Source organism: Lissotriton helveticus, chromosome 8 (assembly GCF_964261635.1).
Source record: "Lissotriton helveticus chromosome 8, aLisHel1.1, whole genome shotgun sequence".
In the NCBI taxonomy this organism is placed as follows: Eukaryota; Metazoa; Chordata; class Amphibia; order Caudata; family Salamandridae; genus Lissotriton; species Lissotriton helveticus.
Window position 1 is genome coordinate 376,077,324 of NC_136069.1, and position 21,163 is coordinate 376,098,486.

At 42.9% G+C, this 21,163-nt stretch overlaps 1 protein-coding gene across 7 annotated transcripts in view; it reads left to right on the forward strand.

Annotated features, from left to right (window-relative positions):
* NBEA (neurobeachin) overlaps positions 1–21,163 on the forward strand; it is a 1,787,704-nt gene that overhangs the window by 850,580 nt on the left and 915,961 nt on the right. For all 7 annotated transcript variants that reach the window (XM_078657170.1, XM_078657173.1, XM_078657172.1 and 4 more), the window contains one exon: positions 1,626–1,753. In XM_078657170.1, coding sequence (XP_078513296.1) covers positions 1,626–1,753 — 128 coding nt within the window. The remainder of the gene's footprint in view (positions 1–1,625; positions 1,754–21,163) is intronic.

The following is a 21,163-nucleotide window of genomic DNA, read 5'->3' on the forward strand; positions in this document are numbered from 1 at the left end:
ACAGCAGAGTATTTCAGCAGAAGGAGTTCCTCTTAGAATCCATACTTAATGATACATAAAAACAAAAAGAAGCTGATGGTGGGCAAAATGATGGGTTGCAAACTCTCATTAGTGGAAATGAATTCATTTGGTTAGTAGTTCACATTGAATTTCAATTCTTGGCTATTTGCATCACTGGCTTGTGGTCAAGTGGTTTGTATGTGCATATATGTAATAGAGGAGCATAGCTTTTAAGATAACTATGCATTTGTGATGGAAGGCCATTGACCAATGAGATTTTGAGTTTCAGTGTAGAGGTGCTCAATGAGAGAATGATCAGATGTACCATGGTGCACATGGCGGGCGTGAAACTGCTATACTGTTCGAAGTGAGTTTTTATTAGGGTTTTAACACACTGGTGTGTGCCATTGGTTTAAATGTTGGGACACTGGGCAGCAGAAGGGGTGGGGTGTTAGCAGGGAAGGTGGTGAATCTATTGATTTAACATCTCAGTGTCAGTGTGTATCCCCACGTTCTTGGCTCAGAGAGACCCCCATATCTCATGCATATTAGGGATTGTGCTCCTAGCGGTTTCTTGGTTCAGTTATCTGGTAGTTTGGACGTCTATGTTTGTTTGTTCTGCGCCTTGATGCCCCTAGGGGCTAAGTTTGCTGGTATAAAAATGCTATTCATTCATTCATTCAGAGAGTGAAGATGATGGGTTTGGATGAGGTGCATGGCTAAAAGAGCATGCAGGAGAATGTGGTGAAGCGACATCTGTGGTTAGTGAGCACTAGGGACCTTAGAAATAGAGGAGAACTTGGACCAGAAATTTGATTGAAGAAGGTTAATTATATTCTGTGTGTTGTTGGTTGAAGATTAACCCCTTCGATGCTTGTGACGGAACCGTTCCGTCATCAGTCACGGCTGAGCTGTGCTGATGACGGAACGGTTCCCTCACCACCGCACCCTGTTCTGGAATGTCCAGCACAGGGGCGGAATCGGCGCCGCACGGAAGCGGTTAAGGATTCTAGTGTTTCAGTGAAGCGGAGAAGGTAGGTAGACTGCACTAGGAGTACGGACTGGATACTTGTTAATATATTTAATGTGTTTCATAGAGTGGTGGGTGTATACACCTATAGCTACTTCTGAGCACTAGCTAGGAGGAAAAAAAGGAAAATATTAGAAAATTTATTTATAGGTGGGGTGTCTGTTGCCGATTTCTGGCAGGTCAGTCAGGTGCCTGCCAGTAGATGTTTGTTGGAGTAGAGACTGGGGTTTTGTAGAAGAAAGCGAGATTGGGTTTTTGTGATCCAGGGCGGAGGCTACATTATCGGTGCAGGACAGGTTTGCTTTAAGATGAGCATCTCAAGGCAGGCATGGCTGAAAAATCCCAAGGGGGTGGAGGTGGAATACTGAGACAAGTTTGCTCTGTCCTTGCAGAATTTGACTTTGTCTCCATGTGGCCTGGGTTCTTGTAGACTTGCCCAGCTAGGCACAGAGTCCTCACACTACCACTGGTGAAACAAGGGCAGCAGATGGGATGTGAGAGTTACAAAGTGTAGGCACAGTCATTTCATAATAGCTTCATGTGACTTCTCTCTGCTGCTCTACATTCGTGGTCATCTGTGCTTTGTTTCCCACAGCATCACTGCAAAACTGGAGCGAGCATTGGAGAAAGTGGCCCCTCTCCTCCGGGAAATCTTTGTAGACTTTGCTCCTTTCCTTTCCCGGACGTTGCTCGGCAGTCACGGACAGGAGCTGTTGATTGAAGGTACAGCTTTATTATTCTTGCCTGTTGTGTGTTAATTTATGTAAGAATGTTCGGCCCTGGGATAATGTAACTCTCCCTTCCCGTGACTGAACTGTAATGGGGAACTCCGGCCTTTTCAAGTGTTTGATGCATTAATGTCCACACTTTCTTTTTGTGATTTCCTCATCTGTGGGCATCCTATGTTATTTTTAAAAATGCGAAGATTCTGCCACGTTAACGTTATTAGATCAATAAAACATTATATTATATACAATGGTTTGTTACAATACCGGGCTACTTTTGTAATCAAGGAGACTTTTACAGGGTTTTATCCTTAAATTACCATTTGATTTATTTTATGTTTTAGTATTCTTTCATGATGCTTACATATTTTTGGATTCTCGCTTCCCTGCTGTTAACATGCTCTCCTTTTTACACAATAAAACACTTCTTGAAAAACATGCAATTGACTTCCTTATTGCAGACTACTTGAGCCGTGAAAGCAGTCTTGCAGTGTGTTTTGCCTTATGTTTCTAAGGTCACCATCTATAATTCTTAATATTGTATTTATGTAAATCTAAGTCACACAGGCCACACACACAAGCCGCAGTATACTGCTTAGGCACCCTTTGAGTGTTGGAAGACACATGAGGTGTGGTGGGATCAAGGCATCAAAAATATTTGTAATTGAGGGACCGGAAACCAGGTATGTTATAGGTGGGTGTCTAGGACCCAGTGTGGTATGCATTTTAGTACAGGTCTGGGTCATATTACACACAATAATACTAATGCATGGATTTTGGCGGTACCTTGTCAATTACACTGTGGAAGACCGAGTTAATGTGCTTAACCTGTAGCTGCAGTGGGGTATCATCGGTGGCCCAATCATACCTCCTAATTCATTGAGCGACAGCATTGCCATCACAGGCTAAGCCATGCCACGACTTTGCCAGCTGCTGCTTGTACCTCTTGGCATACATCAAATATGAATCCTCTGCCTGTTAGCTTTAAACATTTCTGACCAGTGTGACCTCTAAATCCCTTGTGGTAAACAAATATTTGGATCTGTGATACAACTGGTTGCTCTAGTTTTCTATTTTTCAACACTGAATTTAAGGCTTTCGTTTGCTGCTTATGAACATTGGCAGGGAAAACTGCTGTCAGCTCAAAATAAACATGCAATAAACATGTTTCCTCTGCTGTGAGCGGTCACTTTGTCTTGTCATCACCTTCAATTTCTTCCTTTGCTCATCACTTCCATGGGAAAAACTTAGGCAATGCCAATTCTGTCTGATGGCTTCTCTTTGCAGCATTTGGAAGTCTGTGGTTTTGGACCCTGTGAGGCTATTTGCAATTTCATGGGAGCAGCAAGTCTTCTAGACATTGTTAGCTTCATGTTTACTCAGCTCTGCAGAACAGCATTTATTGATGCCAACCCTGAAGGCTGTGGTAGCTAATATGGCTGTGAGGCTGGGAGTTGGATTGCTGGCTTTGCAGTTGCTGTAGCTGCCAGCTTCATGCGTGAGGATGGAGCACTGCTTGTTCACAGCATTCTTTTAGCAGTGCTGCTGTTTCCATTGGCTCAGGGCCGGTACAAAGTAAGTCACTGACATCATTTAATTCAGGCAGTGCTTTGACTTAAGAAGTGTCAGCGATCCATTTACATGCATATCCCATTACAACAATTTATTGCATGAGATTGTTCACTCCAGGATTCAAAAGTAAATTAGGGTTATGAAAACATCTGATAAACAGGGTAAATGATTACTAAAGTTGTGTCTGAATAAGTTTGTTTTTCAGAATGCCTACACTTAAAAGATATGGAAAGTGATAAAGCATTAAACCAAAAGTTGATTAGCCCTTCAAAAATATAAAATGGGGTTTAAATGTGGAGAAGCGTGGCTCAGTGGTTAGAGGCGGCAGACCCGGAAGCTGAGATCAGCCGTGGACCAGGGTTCAATTCCCCGCCTCGGCGGGTCTCGGGCTCAAAAATTCCACGGACTCGATAATTCTCGCTCCGGTGCCTACTCGACTCACAGGGTCACACTCTGCGACTCTGGGCAATAGCTTGCTTAATCTCCACTACGGCCCCTCGCGGCGGGATGCCTGGCTTTCACCTTGTGAATACCCTGCCGGGGTATCTCACAGGGGAATACCAGGACGGGTTCCCTAAGCAAGCGCCTTGAGACCCCTGGGTGATTCGTGCGCTATATAAATCGAAATACATTTACATTTACATTTACATTTACATCCATTTATTCCTATACCTGGCATGTCAAATGGTCATTGTAATACTGTGCACCATCATTTGGTTCTTACTTTTAGACACATAAGATTGCATTCTGGCACTTATTGTTTTGCTTTCACCAAGGTAAGCATGGAGTTTAAAAACCCAATTTGCCAAATACTGCTCCTCAAAAAGCTAGGGACTTGACTGTAGTTCTCATATATGACGTGGGACATCATGCACCAAAGGTGTATGTATGTAGGTGACCATGTCTGTATGTTTCTATTTTTGTTAAGTCTGTATGTGGCTGCCTTTTCAAAATGAGCTTTTTCAGTTAAGGTATTTACCTACAACTCTTTTCCAGCCACTGTTAAAATAATCATTCCAGTGCATAGAAAAGAGGCTTATAATGCCTTTGTTTTCCTGTCCAAATGTTAGGTTGTGAGTATCCTTTCAGGTTTTCTTATAGTTGTTCATCATAATCTGGTACTTGCATCCCTGCATTTATAATAGCAAAAGTACTGAAGGATTCAAAGTGAAAACCAGGACTGACCGAGCTGTTCGCGACAAGCATGGGACAACTTGAGGCCCGTCTGACATCTCCTCATACCACTGCTACACACCAAGGTGTTCCCTCATAAAGCACCCCCTTTTGTGTCTCTGAACTGTACAAAACCCAGTGATCCACTGGTGCATATTACTTGCTGCTCCCCCGAGCAGGGTCGGATTGGAATCACAATTCGGCACGGGCACTGACGAAAAAAGTGGCCCACATTCAAGAGGCGTGGCCCATATTTAAGGGGCGTGGCCCACATTCAAGGGGCCTGCCCTTTCATGAAACACCATTTGCACAGACAAGGAATGAATGTGGGAGGATACTGTTCTTGCACACGTCACTTTTCTCTGGTATCACACTGTATGCTACGTCTCACTTTTGCTTGCTTTAGATACTTGCACAAGTGCCACCATTGCCTACGTAACGTTTGTTCTTGTGCTGGAGTGTCTGCCATTTATTGCAGTATTATACCTCTACTTGTACTTTGTACGCTTTTGTAACCTGCACACATATCACTTTTTCCTCCTGTAATGTACCGATTGCTACCTCATGTATTTTGGTTGCTCACTATTGTCACTTTTGATTCATGTAACTTAACGTTTGCTTTTGTAATTTGTCCACTTGTAATTTTTCTCCTCATGTATTATTGCTGTTCCTAGTGTGAAGTGCTCTGACACCTTCGGGTAAAGTCCGCGCTATATAAAATCGCATAAATAAATAAATAAAATAAAAAAATTCAAAACATCACCTGGCCCCCACAGCAAGACCCATTCTTCCTCGCCCACTATGCCCTGAATGTGAAGGGCTGTGGGCGAGGTGTTAAGACTAACACCGTTTCTGGGCTGCATGGGCCCCAGGGGGGCCGAGGTGAAAATGGCTCAAAGGCCTGAGAAACACCTGGCCCCCAGGGAGGCCGATTCCTGCAAACAATCACCCCTCCCCAGCCCAGCCTCAGCTTGATTGCTTGGCATGGCAGGGGTGAAGGAGAGGCCACATAGCTGACAATTGCTGTCCGGCCGCACAGCGAGGCTGCTTTCATTTTCTCTGTCTGTCTCCGTGCACTCTGTGGGCCGTTTTTTTTTCTCCCCTTTCCTAGTCCACTCTCTGTGGACTGGGACAGGGGAGAAAAAAACGGCCCACAGAGGTCACTGAGGCACCGGCCCTTCGGCCCATGCCCGAATGCCCGCCTTGCCAATCCGACCCTGCCCCCGAGTATTCACCCCATGCGCCCCTTGGGTGCTTCCCTTGGCTCATTCTGCAGTTTGTGCCTCCCCATGCATACTTGCCAGAACTGTTTGCCCTGCAGAAATTTGAGGAAGGCAGTTGTTTAATATGGAGTGCCTTTGTGAAGATGTCACCTTCACAATCTCAGTCTCCTCGATTGCAGACTTAATACTGCAATGAAACATCTCAGAGACTGTCCCCTTATAAGTGGTAAGTGATGCCCACCTCATAATAGACAATGGTAGCCTAAATTTCCTCATATTTTGCAGTATCTCTGCGGCAATCAACAAATTCAGTCATGAGAAAAACTACAGCACATTCAATTTTGTACAAAACAATGTGGACAGTGGACCACTTTTACACACTCAAAGCACCAACCCACATATCACCAATATCTGTATATAGTCTTCTTTCGAATTGCGTGCAATTTTCAAATACTCCCTGTCCTAAGAGTATATCCCAAATCCTTGGGAAAAATCAGTATTGTATCGAACTTTGAAAAGCACCGCTCGAGAATTTGGATCTCCACCATATGTGGGTGATAAAGTCTGTAATCAGGAGTGTTCCAAATGAAAAACGCTGAATCCAAATTCTCGAGCTGTGCTTTTCAAAGTTCGATACAATACTACAGCACATTCACTGCATGTATAAAGATGTGGGAACAATACTGACAAGATTTATAACTTGTTTGCACACCAAATTATGGTTCCCCCAGGATCAGTACTCCCTTTCATGCAATTTGATTTAGAAAATGGTATTTTGAGCAAACTGCAACATAAATTAAATAAAACTGTCAATCAGTGTGCTAGCACCGCCAATCAGCACTTAAAAAATCCTTCTTATTATATATAATTATCCAACCAGCATGAGAACCGTCAAAGGCTACAGGCGCCCCTTTAAAAATCACAGTCCCCTATAGAGTACTGGCTCAGAGCACTGTCCAAAAACCGTACCCATCAACCTCATGTCACTCACAAAATCCCTCAACAAGATGGTGCATTCAACTTGACCTTTATGTTTGATATCTAAGCAGTGCAGAGAGATCACTATTTATTCATCGCCTGCCAAGAAAAGGCAACCAATGGACGTTTCAAACAACTTCGGAAGAGTTAAATCAGCCATAGTATTCTCAAGGCCTGAGGCTGGAAAGTAATTTTCTGTTGATCAAATACAATCCACCATAATTTCATTCAGGACCTTCATAAAGGCACCTCAAAACTGATGTAAGGCATTTCACAGCATACTTTGGCATTGGTGCCAGGATTCTCACACCAGGCTCATCATATTTAAGGCACGGCAGCGGGGAACATGCTTTAGAGTGGACACATTAGCTTTTTGTACTGAGTGTGCTGGTGCAGCGTATCCTCCATCTATTGGATTGTGTTTAGAAATATCTGAGATGCATGAGGAGCCCAAAGAGGCCTCTCTCTCAATCCCTCTGCCCTGCCTGGATCCTATCAGGAACCAGCTTTCTGCCTTGTGGTAAGCGAGAGGGAAGCACCTACTCTCTGCTTCTTTTGGAGTGATGCACCCAAATATGCTGAATGCGTGCATACTTTGTGCAGTTTGTTAGTGGGACCTACAATTAATATGTACCCTCCAATGTTTGGTTAGCCTGGCTGTTTGTTTTTCTCCTTTTTCTATTATGCTTTCCCCCTTTTTTAGGTCTCGCCTGAGCCAGCACATGTGCTGCTCTGCGAGACATTTAGTAGTGGGCTTTGAAAAGTCCTACCTCATGCTTTTTGCTAGTATGGAGCGTGCGGTAACGCCCACATGCACGAGTGGAGGTGGCATCGCACGCCGCACCACTCGCGTCCTTTTTTTTTTCCCAAGCATTGGCCATGCGCGCACACAACTCCCGCTTCTCCCCTCCCCACCACATATCGCGGCCGCTCGCGCGGGCGAGCAGCCAATGCTTGTTTTCCTTTGGACTGAGACAGCTTCGTTCGCTCTCTTGCCAAAGGAACGCTTAGACTTTTGGGGCAACCTGTTCCCTTGTCAGTGTTCAGAGGGTCTGACCTGGCGCTGTGTGGGACACCGTCTCAGTACCTCTGAGTATCAGCTTCGAGCCGAAATACGAACGGAACAGGTCTGTGGGGCCGAAGTGTGCAGTTTGTACATTTATAGCACTGACACAGAGTGCTGTTGTGAAAGGACTCCTTGTGTGTGTGTGTATGTCCACATCTGTCCCTCAGATAAACTTCTCCATCTGCTGAGCCTTTCAGTATTTCTAACGTGCACAAGTGCATAAAATGTCAGTTGAGTGGATCAATTTTAGGAGGCGCAGCAGAACGCTAGAGTGCGGCTGTAAAAGGACCGCTCGTGTGCGTGCATGTGTATGTCCACGTCTGTCCCTCTCGCACTCTAGCATTCTGCAGTGCCTCCTAAAATGGAGCCACTCAGCTGACATTCTATGCGCTTATGTACGTTATAAATACTGAAAGCCTCAGCAGACCGAGCAATTTACCTGTTGCTGCCAAGAAGGCAAGTTGTGCTTTTCAGCCCCTCGCTGTCCATTATTACTTGCCGGCCGGCTCAGCTGTTGGCACTGACTGTATGGCAGAGACTGCGGTAGAAATGAACATTATATATAGAATCATGTAAACACAGCATTAGGGTGCTTGGGTTGATGGGGACAGTTTAGCTATCAGTAGCTCTGAGCCGGTTGCAGTGGGGGTCCTGAAATCCTGATCCTCAAAGGACTTTCTGCTGAGATGTATTTTTGGAGCACAGTGAAATACTAGTTGGATCCTCCCAACGGGGTCATTGGGAGACATGAAATGCTACATACTGCACCTAAAGAGTGCACGTCTAGCCTGCCATTTAGATCTCTAGAAAATAAGACAGCCTTAATGATAGCTTTTCACAACAAGCATTGGCATTGCCAATAGGTCTCGCTTTTGGAACCTTATACGTATTTAGTTTTGCAGCACAATATCCTTTGTGCAACAACATGAGCCGTTGCATGGCTAAACCTTGTACCTTATAAGTATTTAGCCATGCAACAGTTGATGTTGTTGCACCAACGATATTGTGCTGCATAACTAAATACTTATAAGGTCCCAAAAGCGAGACTATTGGCAATGCCAATGCTTGTTTTGAATGCTTTCAGAATATATAGTGTAAAAGTGCTATTTTCTGAGTATTGTATCATATTAAACCATGGATGGCACTAGTTTTACTTGGCTGGCCATCTCCATTATGTTGCCCCAAGAATTCTGTTCTGATGAGTTTAACAAGATATTGAGGGGCATGCAAAGTGAGCTCCAAATAATGAGTGCAATCTGCAAAGATGCATGCAGGAGGCCTGCCGAACTGCAGGCTAAATTTAAAAGAAGGGTAAACACCTTGAGGTACCCAAGGAAAAGCAATAGACCCAGGTATATACCGAGCCAGGCTTTCTGAAATGTGATTACTCCAGCACAGCAATACATCCCTGAGGCATTTGAATTGGTGAACCTATCAAGTGAAGAACTACACAATCCCTGCCAAAGCCTACACCGCAAGTGACACACTCCTCTCCAAATCCAGCTCTTATCCCGTCTAGTCAGTCGACATTGACCATTGGCCCTGGATGTGTGCAGAGTGAGAGCTCTAGATAGTTTCTAGTTTCTTTCCCAGTTGGCGACAGGCATCCTAATTTTGCAGCTGGCATGAGGCGTTTTCACAATTCCCCCCTTGCCCCTAAATCTGGATCATAATTCCAGGGACATGCAGGCCCTTATTGTAAGGACATCTAGGAAACATAGCTATGAGGAGGAAAGGGAAGCACATGAACACCTAGATCAAGAGCCTAGGACGGGAACAATAAGTTAATACCATTGCAAGTACCTCCATTAGTACTCCTACAAATACTCGTCTGAATACTCTCACTGTGAAACAGCTGTTGAGGAAATCCCAGAAGAAAACTGAAGCAGAAGTGATACGTTCTCCTTATTTACAGAGTGAGCACAGTGCTGTAATGCTTTTGACAGGCCCTGAGAGGAAGGATAACTTTCACGATCAGGACACAGAAAGTAGGTGTTTACAGATCATGCAATGGTTTCAACTGAAAGCATTTTAAATTGTGTGAGAAGGCAGGAGGGAGATGCCTTGGAGTCACAGACGTCCCTGTTATAGCAGGGTGGTGCGTTGGCAATAGCAGAAGCTCAAAGATAGCAGTTGCCAGTCTAGAAAATGAATTGTAGGTGAAAAAGACATAGTTAAGATGGAGGAAGAGGAAAATTATATCCTTAAGAAATCAGGGATGAAGACTGCTGCCTACAGAACAAGTTCCCTTCCCAAGAACAAATCACTACTCGGGCAACCTTTTCTTTTCATAACGTTCCACAAACAGAGGTATCTGCTCCAGTTAATCAGCTAACTCAGAATCATGCCCTCCTTATAGAAGAAACTACTCCAAAAGGAGATCAAACATAGAATGTGAAGGAGAACAAAGATGCCTGAAGCCTAGACTGACACCACTACTGAGCCATTGTATGTATGTATAAGGAATTTCTATAGCACAATCCTAGCCAAAAGGCAGCAGAACACGGTACATGGTCAAAGACCAGCTTAAAGCCAATGAGTAGTTGGAGATGAAGGCAGGTTGTGGACGATTAATGCAAAGCAATGTGTTGTAGGGTCTTTAAAGAGCTGACTATTTCCTAAATTGGAGCAGCATTGGGGAAGTACTAATAGATTTGGGTATCTTCCAGGTCTTGAGTGATGAGGCTAAAATCATCTATGCTACGTTTGCGAAGAAATTTGGTCCCTGTTCAATGACACAAGTAACATCATCACATGCATGTCAAAAATTATGAAAGCAGATCCTTTCTGCACACTTCAAAGTTAATGTTTGATATGTCTGAAGGATAAAGTCATGAACATGTTGAGGGTCCCAGGACAAGATGTTCGAGAGCAGTCAATGTTTTGCACCACAGTGTAATTTAGGGACAGTAATCTACTGTGATTCTTCGAAAGAACTCAGAGTTCAAGTGACGTCTCCCCCTTTCATTTTAAGGGAAGAATAAATTCTCTTCCCCGTCTCCAAGATGTGTAACATAAAAACAAGACGGGGATTCTTGTTGAAGCTGGTTTAATACAACTTGTCTGAAAGTTTCTCAAGATTGAGCCTTGAAAAAGAAACTAATTTTCATGAAACAAGTTCTGACTGAGATCATCAGAGGATTGTGATTTAATTTACAACAATGTGAATTTAATTTCTAGAAGATAACATTAGGATACAAGAACCATTTTTTTTATTATTGAACTCCTGGTTAATTCATTTCAGAATTTGAAGGAAATGAAACAAGCACTGGCATAGCCAATAGGTCCCGCCTTTGGGACCTTATAAGTGTTTAACCATGCAACAGTTTAATGTTGTTGCACCAAGGATATTGTGCTGCATAACTAAATACTTATAAGGTCCCAAAAGCGAGGCCTATTGGCTGTGCCAATGCTTGTTTACTTATTGCTAACAAATGGTAAAAAACACAGAAAGGCAACAGGTTTCACCCCAGGAGGCATATCACAGGGGGTTTTCTTAAGGCTTCTGTCCTGGATAATAACACAGGTCAATGGATTGTATGTTGCATATTGGCCCAAGCAGTCTGTTACCCTACTTTTCTAATGAGGTTAGTATAAATTAACACCCTTTGTGGAACGCTGGGAACTGGACACCCAATGAAAAGGTTCCCTTTGCAGCTGTAGACATTGAGATTATGCAACTCTGTGGTGTTTTCCACATAATCATGGATGTGCGCATTTGCCACATAAGAGTCTGCTGACTAGTTTGAAGACTTCACCCAAAAATATTTATTTAAAAAAAAATCAAAAGTTACTAATTAAAGAGCCCCACGCATAGCTCAGCGCATACACAAACCACTTGGAAAGGTTAATATGTCGCCTTTCGGCTGCTGATTGGTATACTCTGGAGTTAAACTGGTACTAACAAGGTGCTACTTTACTCAGACATGAGAAAGTACGGGCGACCCAATAGACCCTTGTAGGCTTGGGCAGTAAACAGTAAGAGGTAAAAGGTGTCTACAAGGGATTTCGTTTATCCAATGATTCAACTTATTTTTTGGCATAAGTCATTGAGTACGTTGTCACCAGTCTAACTCAAGCGTGTCCACAGGACAACTACAATATATCGACATCAATCGAGGAAAAGTAAAAGAACACACGGAAAATCCTAGTTATATGAAAATATATAGTATTTTGTATTTCAGAAATCAATTCAAGGGGAAACAAACAAATGATTTGATCACAAGCAAAAATGTCATGAACAGATGTATGGAGCAAATCAGCAAATCAGTTCATCACAAACATCAACTCCTTTAAATAATACAAGAGCAACTCAAACCAACAAATAGAAGAAAGGAGCTCTTGAAAACATAAATGTCTTTGGGAGATGATGAAAAGGTCGGCGTTTCGGTCTTTGTTGCAGATGTCTATAAGACCATCATCAGGACAGATAAATAATGCAGAGGAAGCCCCTTAGATAGTCCGATAACTTCCCCGTTGCCGGACTGCTGTGGGTGTGATGCTCGAGCCGTGAATTAAGACAGACGACCTTACCCTACAAGAATCACCCTCCATTGTAGCTGGATTGACGGCCTGAATTAATTAACATTGCCGCCTTAAATAAGTACCTGAATCGAATAAATTTGCCTTCCATCGCTATTTATCTAAGGGGCTTCCTCTGCAGGGTTTAGGTCATTTTCTCACATGTAATCTCGCAGATCACCATATTAGGCAAGGATTTTCATGTTGGCCACCCATTGTGACAAACCGGGTGGTTTTCACTGTGAGGATTCTTGTCCGGCTCTGTTGAGAAATATATTGTTTTGCAAGATGCATTTTTGTACATATGTGTAATTTATAACACCATTTTCAAATGGATGCGGTTTATGTGCACCTGAACAGGCCTATGTTGCTTATGGTATCAAGCCAGCCGTAAAGCCTATAGGCCTTTTTAGTACATCGGGAAACGTTCTGCCACATCCAATAGGTTTGATCTGTTTATTATGAAATGTTACGATAAAGGCAGTCACAAAATAAAACGCTCTAGAAACCATGGCTCGCGGGTGGCGGTGCTGGGGCGTGTTCTTGGGAGGGGGCGGAGTCACTTGGGGAGAGGGGTGCGCAATATTTCGAAAACATTTTTTTAAAATAAATTTACCTTGCCACCGGGTCCCGCATCTCTGCTCCTGCTCTCCTTGTGGAACTCGAGGAACAGGAAGCACAACCAGGCCCCACTGACGAATCATAATGCTGCAATGCAGCGTTGTGATTGGTCTGAGCATCCTGGTTAGACGCTTAGTCAGGGAATGGGGGCCTGGGCATATTCTCCATGAAACCGCTAGGTAGAAGTGCGCTGAATAAATGCTTTTAAATTCAAATTCAAATTCTCCAGGCAGGGTGTAATGCAGCCTGTATGAAGAACAGGGAAAGTGCGCAAGACTTTACAGGCCGGCCGAAAGGGCTGGCCAAACAGTCCTATGCACTTAGGAGTGGGCAAACCACTCCTCCCCTGCCCCACTCTAAGAGCAGAGCAACCCCGCCCACCGGCAAAGAAGAATCGATGCATAAAATGATAACGCAAAGTTATTATCCGTTTATGTTTCTACTTCGAACTGCTTAAAAGCAGTGAGGATACACTCCTACACAATAGAGGAGGGGCTGCCGCTGTTTCGATGAGATAGTTACACTGTTAGTGAATTCTAGCTCTCTAGCTGGATGCGACTCCTATTGAGTTTCTTCTGAGTTATTTTGCTCATCCCTTTGAATTTGCTCAAATGTTTTAAGCCTGGCTCATATTCCAAATTTTTTCCATTCAATGGCTTCACTAGAAAAGACGACACATTTAATTCTGATGTAATAACATGAATCGTAACAACATGTATGTCAAGATGTCTTGGGTGTTTCTTTTTTGTCCTTATGAAGACCCCTAGGCCCTCCTTGATAGACGACTGACAAGTTTACTTGGCAGGTCAAAACTTCAACCGAATCCTTATGTATTTCTGTGTCTAAAATATCACATTGGGCCATGAGCTTTGAGAATCAAGTGGATAGTCCCAACTGTAGAGACTTCAATAATCTTTCTTATGAGCTGGCCTTTCTGTAAAATAATTGTTGACGTTGTTTATATATTCTTTTTATCTACGTATCATACACTGGTTCATGCACTGAACAAGCACTTTTGCACTAATCACTGAGCACTTTTTTTCAAGAATATTGTAAACCGTATCAATATTTTTCCACATAAATTGTTACTTTTGAATTTTTACTCTTGTGTGTTTTATGAAGAAAAGATGAATGTGTTTTCTCCCTGTATATAAAATGAATACAACAGGACGATTTTTTGTGTTATAGTATATAGAGCCCAGGTTCTGAGGAACTCGGGGCCACCCCACAGTAGACACCAACAATAAGGGCAGTGGACCTGACATATTTATTGTTATAGCACAAGGGTCAGCCAATAGGCATTTAAGGTGGAATTATTATTCTGTACTACAGCCTACAGGCAGGTATTTTGCTTCATGGACTTTCACAGATTACCATATTAGGTAAGGATTTTGGTGTTGATTACCCCCCTGTGACAGAACTTGGGTATAGAAAATTTGCACGGTGAGAATCCTTATCAGACCCTCTTAGAAGCGATAGTATTTTGCTTTGTCAACTGTAATTGTGTATACTTTTGTAATTCTATAACTGTATGCCTGATGGTGGCCTTGTAGGAACGTTGAAGCTCAATACAGTAGGCCTGAGATTGTTATAGTGACAAGCCAATGATAATGTTGATAGGCCTGATTGGTTCACTAGAAAAAACATGTTAAGATGCAATAGGTCACCTGTGAGTTATGAAAATTTACAGCAAAGCCAGTAGGCCTGATGTATTTAAATTGTAACACGTGCAATCCAATAGGCTTCAAGGGTTGAATAATTTTGCTCTGTGTTAAAGTCTGCAGTTGGGTATTTTGTTATATGAAATCTAATTTCAGATTACCTTTGTAGGGAAGGAGTTTGGTGTTGGCTCTCCGTTTTACTAACTCTAGAGATAGAAGATTTGCACTGTAATAATCCCTGGTAGACCCTCTATGGAAGGCCTTACAGGCTCACTGTCTTCCAGGACATTGTATTAAAAAAATCATTAAAACCACTAAATTGCAAATGCACCCATATATAAAAATATACACCCGTATAGATACATAGAGGGCCTGAAGTCGATAGCTCCGTCCGGGGCTAGCACGGTGTTGTGAATAGCAAATCCAAACAGTTCTGGCTGACCGCAGCTGGATCAGCCCTTTTCTGCCATTGGTCTATCGGAGTGTCATGTACAGCCTGCTTCTATCCATGGCAGTGTACTGCATGAGGTAATAGTTCAGACTAAGTCAATCATTGGTTCGCTCTTCTGATGCAAGGTGCCATTTTCTCATTACATGTGCACACCCATGTGAAAATGAGTGTACTTCAGTGTCAGGGCAGGTTGTCAATTCCTTTAGTTTTCAATTTGCTCGATGTATAACTCCCCTTTCTTTCTCGGCTTCTCCTTTTTTTAATTGTATTTTGAAAAGGGTATAGCACAGCTTGTCAGTCAGTCTTACCAGGCAGCTTTCTTTCCTCTCATTTCATTTGCAGTGCCCTCCATCCTATGGGCCCAAATGCTCTAAACTAGGCGATCATTATGTAATGCTGTTGTCCATAGTGTATTATTGTTTTACCATTCGAAGACAGCCATCATGTTGGTTCTAAACATGACAGCCATGCTGAAACTTTGAAAAACTAAAGATTATAGGCTGTACCACTTTACGATGGACGCCTGCGGCTATGTCTAGTTTTGTTATTGCAAGCATATGCCCGCCATATTCAGATGTCAGTATGTTTTTGTTTACTGTTTGTATCCTTTTAATTTATATTGCAAATGTTGTTGAGTTTATTTACTGTAGTTGTGATAGAGTGTGAATGCAAGAATGAGTTGTGGATGGATGCACGAGTGCAAAGATGAGGGACAGAGTGCATATTTAATGACTTAGTGCCTAAATTTATCAATGACACAAAAGCCTTTCATTCATAAGCCCAACCTATTGCATTACCAGTGCTTGTTTAGCTCCAAGTGAGTAACATTATCCTGCCTAAAACAATTACAGTGCCATGATTCCTTAAACATCCATTATTTTATTAATATAGTTTAAATATTAATTGTGAGTGTGCAATATGCACATAGGAGTATTCATTCTCCAGTGTTTTCTGAAGTCCCACATGAATTTCAAGAAGATTAAGCATTATAGCTCTGTGCAGTTTCAGTCATTAGGAAAGCACTCTTCATGCTGCTAAAAGATTTTATCATTTCGCTTTCAAGAAATCAGTTAGAATGGAAGGCAATAATCTGAGATGTTAAGGGCATCATAAAACAAACTAATGACATATAGAGGTACTAAACATGATGTAACTTGTGGTTATAATAGCTTTAATTACTGTGTTAGTAAACAGCGTAGATGATGAAGTGCATTGCACATGTCACACACAGACTCATAAATTGAGTTTCAAAAAGCGAATAGCAAACAGGAAAAACAGGTTTAGTGTATCTGTGAGATGGATCAACTAGAAATTGGAAATGTTTTCTAACGACTCATAGATTTCTACAGGACTATTTTGTTCTATTCTGTGTAATTGGTTTAAAAAGCTTAACCTCTTAGTAAGCACTGCAGGATATAAAACCGTAAACTGCGCACAAAAGAAAAAAGGCAAACTCTGTGTCTGAAGTTGAATTGGTTATAGTATGAATCAGTGGCGGCCAACATGTGAGGAGGGTAGTGAGACAGGAGGGAAAAAAGAAGTCATTAACAAATAAAATAAAAATACAATTACCTTCGATCCTGGCCCGACCAGGCAGGCAAGCAGGCTCCAACGCAGCGGGACCAGGATGTGGCAGTATCCAATCCTGGCGCTGCTTTCATGCAACGTGAAAGCAGGGCCAGGATTGGAGGAAGCAGGATATGGAGAAAAAAAAATGGCAATAAATTAAGTTTACTAGCTTTTTTTCCCATATCTGGGGGCAATTTGGTTAGTGGGACGATGCTCCTCCGCCTTAATGGAGGAGACGCCTCTGGTATGGGCATATATTTTCAAAACTTCTTGCTTTTGATTTAGTCTGCTTGGTGCACAAAACACTGTCATGAATCAAGAGCATTTTCAAGTAGGAAAGTGAATGTGGGTTGTTATACTGAAATCAGTAAATGCATTAACATCTACTAAGAAACTGTGTAAGGGAGGGAAGGGCCCTGATCTCCATGGAGAAGGTTAGGCCGGTGGTGGTGAGTCTTGTGTTACATGGTTTGTTCTAACACAAGGGACTAAAACACGTACTGTTATATTTCAGCCCCGCTCTGGATAGCAAGTTCTACGAAATGTTGTATCTTAGTATTTTCTGTCCAATTGCATATTTCTCCTGGTGAAATTCCTTAACAGTTCTGTCATTAATAATGCATATTTCTAACTCTGTGGTGCTGAAGGACTGACCTAGCAGCATGTCACTACTCTAAGCTGACACTGGGAGGAGTTAAATATTAATACCTTTTATGCCATAAATTGTAGATGCACTCCCTGCCTTGTGCAGTTACATGTTTAGGCCTTATTATGGAATAGTAAATTATAGTTTTAATATCCATAATACACAAATTGATCTAAGATGAACATTCCTCTCCACAGATGGCTTTGCCCAAAACATAAATACAGATATGGAATATCTATTTACCTTCTGAACTGTAAGAAATCAAATGTATTATACCCTTCGCTATCAGAAATAAATAAATAAATAAGTGCATCTCCTAGGCTGGAGGTAAATCCAACATATGCTAATCACCCAGCTGTAAAACTGACCAGTCTTCCGGACAAGGGGTTAGAATAAGGGAAGAGCATTTAAAGACCAGCTTCCTTCTATCAGAATCCTGTGAAGAGACCCTTTGTACAAACTATTTTCACAGAGGTGGCACTCCCTGTCACACTGGCTCAGATGCTCAAATGGAGTTGTTTCTTGTTGGGAAGAGAAGAATACCTCTCTGCTCTTGGCGGGCTTATTTTGTTTCTTTGGAATGAGCGAGGGGACAGTTAACATTTTGGAAATCCCAGAGTTTGATTTCTGTTGTGGTTCACATTCTGGGGAATTAGATTGCCACAAAGCCCTCTCTAGAAAGAGAACCCACATTAAACTGTCAGAAATATAAGTGGACAGGGCATGGAACCTATCCTTAGTAGTGAATCCAAAAGTGTCACCTCTCACTAGGAGGAACTTCCAACTTTAGGCTGGCAAAATGCACATGAAGGCCTTGCTTTACTTTGTGATCTTGTCCCGCTGTGACCTTTGTGACATAACTGAGAAACAGCCTCCAGATTGATCCAGCTGGATATTTTTGCCTTTTAAGTATGATACCATTCACTGACACAAACCACCATCGAGTCATCTGCTGTAATTGCCTCTAGGAATGCCTAGTTCTCAGTCAACTCTCACTGGATGTCTCTTAGAAACATGTTAACTATTAAAAGCATTTTCAGCATAACATTCCCATTAACTTTTATTTGCTGGTTTTGAACTTTTACCATAACCTTTACACCCCTGATCTATTTCTTTTTTTAAAAATTGGTTTAATTAAATTTACTTACATTTGTTGTGGAGTTTTAAGTTCTCTTTCTTAACTCTATTGTTTACTTCACTGTTACAAGCATCACCTTCCTGTCTTGTGGCAGAGGCTCAGCCTGCCCCATATGATATGAAGTTTGGGTCAGATTAGTCAAGTCAAGTCATGGATATTTATTAAACGCACAAATCACCCGGAGGTCTCATGGTGATTGCTTAGACTCCTCTTAAGCAGAAGGACAGAAGGAAAAGGGTAAAGAAATACTAATAATTGCGGAATCGATCATGACCTATAATAGAGAGTAGATGAGGTGGAAGTTTATTCCAAAAGGTAGGTGCCAGATATGAGAAAGATCTCCCGCCATTTCTGGTGGTACGAACTCTGCATGGAGTGAGTAGAAATTTGGTACTTGACCTTAACGTCCTAGTCGCCTGGTACCAGCAGAGTTTTTTTTGCAAAATATCCAGGCCTGCTTCCAGCAGGGCCGGACTGGGAACCGAAATCGGCCCTGGCAAAGTGCTCAGCCGGCCCCCCCTCTACCCTGGGGGTGCGACCGCACTCTTTGCCAGGGCAGATTTTCGTCCGATTTTGTTACAGGGCCGTTTTTGCAGCTATGCTGCAAAAAAGGCCCTGTAACAAAAACGGCCCCCTGGGGCCCAAAACCGGCCCCCACCCATGCGGCCGACCGGGGGATTGCCCGGTGCCTGCAACGGCCAGTCTGGGCCTGGAGCCCAGTCACAGTACAGACTAACAATTGGACCCCTCCCCACATAGTCATAGATCATCTTGGTGACACAATTGGTTGCCTTCTTTAGAAGACACAGAGCAGTCCGTTCACTGGATCGTTTCCACATGAGAGGAGAAATTACTCTAGGGGGCTTGGGTGGGGTGGGGAAGTTACCCATGTAGTTAGGCCAGACTTTATGCCAGCTTTGTGGTGGAAGAAATACAGGTCATCAGAATTTGGGAAAGCACCACCACTGGCCAAAAAAAACCCTCTCATTTACTTTCTTAATAAACTCAGTTCTGAAGGAATTTCCGATTGTCACTTCTCCACAAGGTCTGAGCACTCCTTCAGAGAGTGGAACTCCCCGATCATTCGTTATGACCTGGTTGTATAGCATTAGTGTGGTCTAGTATGGGCTTCCAATGAAGTTTAACAAAAAATGACAATGAATATAAGATAACACAGCAAGGCTAGACTTCATTTATAAAAAAACAGAACCACATTAAACATGCCGTAGAAGTGCTGCATCAGCTCTTAAGCGGCGGCTCCTCCATTAAAGTGGAGGAGCGTTGCCCCCCCTGCTTTCTCAGCAGTGAAAAAAGGAAAAATAAAATGATAATAAAACTGGTTATTATTTTATTTTTCCTCTCTAGGCCAATTCAAGGGCAGGGCGAGGCTGGGCCTTCCTGGTTGACACTGTGGGAGGAGGAGGGAGAAGTGGTTGGTACTGCAAAAAAGTGTGCATGTCGATTTGGCCGGCATTCTTAGGACGGCCAAAAACGACATGCACACTTAGGTTTCTCCAACCCTGCTGTGTTCCACAGCAGGGCGGAGAAGCGCCACAAACTCCCTGTGCCTTAGCGAGTGTCAAACCAGCCTGCTGAGGCCAATCCCAGTGCTGCTCTCATGCTTGATAATAGCATGAGAGCAGCGTCTGGATTGGATGGCGAGTCTGGGAGCCTATGAATGGACTTCCGTAGTCGAGGGGAGCAGAGGACTATTAAGGTGGCTGCCGCAGGTAAGCACAATTTTTTCTTATTATTTTTCTCCCTCGTGCTGCTCCCCATTTTTATTGCCCAACAGTCACCACTGCAGCTCTTGTGAAGCCAGAAGCACGTTCAAAGTACTATCCCACTGTTTGAAGAATTCTGGAGCAAGGATACATGCAGATGCAGACGATATATTGCAACTTAACTAGGCATTTCCAGTCAGATGTCCATCTGCCATTCCACGTCCAGTTCCTGAAGCATTGTGGTAGACCCTAAGGATTAAAGGCCCCAAAGCTTGGAACACTTTGCCATCAGCTAAAAAAACACAGCAAAATGATGTGCTAAAAACGGACCTGTTATCAAATCCAAGACTTCAGAAACATAAACGTGTCAAGCTAGATGGCTGGACTGTTGACCTTGGGAATAAACTAGTTCACATACTGCCCTGGTCACATTGCGTCTTCAAAACTGCCCTTATGCCCTCAACACTAACAGTCTTTTTACCCAGAGCAGATGCTATGCAGTAATGTCTGCAAAGTGGTTATTCTCATCAAAGCACCCAGTTACCTTTTGTAGAACCTTCAGTACCGACTCGCTGTTTTTGTGCGCACAGCACTCTGAAGTAGCAGAAAGTCCCTGTGTTGACCTGATAGAAAACATTGAAAAGAATAAATATGGATTTTTACTTCTTAGCTGCATAAGTGAGATTGTTTCAAGCGCTATGCAATACTTCAAAATCTAACCTTTTACATGCAGTGTGTGTCAAGTGCTCTGTTTTGCTTAGTGTCACTTGGATGATTCCCATTCCAAAGACGAATGGTTTTCATGTAAAATTTTATTTTTAATGTGCAGAAAAAGGTGTAGTTGCATCCAGCATGCACATCTGATTACCGTATTCCACAGTGGCGGTGTAGCTGCACCTGGCATGCACATCTGATTACCGTATTCCACAGTGGCGACGTAGCTGCACCTAGCATCCACATCTGATTGCCGTATTGCACAATGGCGGCGTAGCTGCACCTAGCATGCACATCTGATTGCCGTATTCCACAGTGGCGGCGAAGCTGCACCCAGCATGCACATCTGAT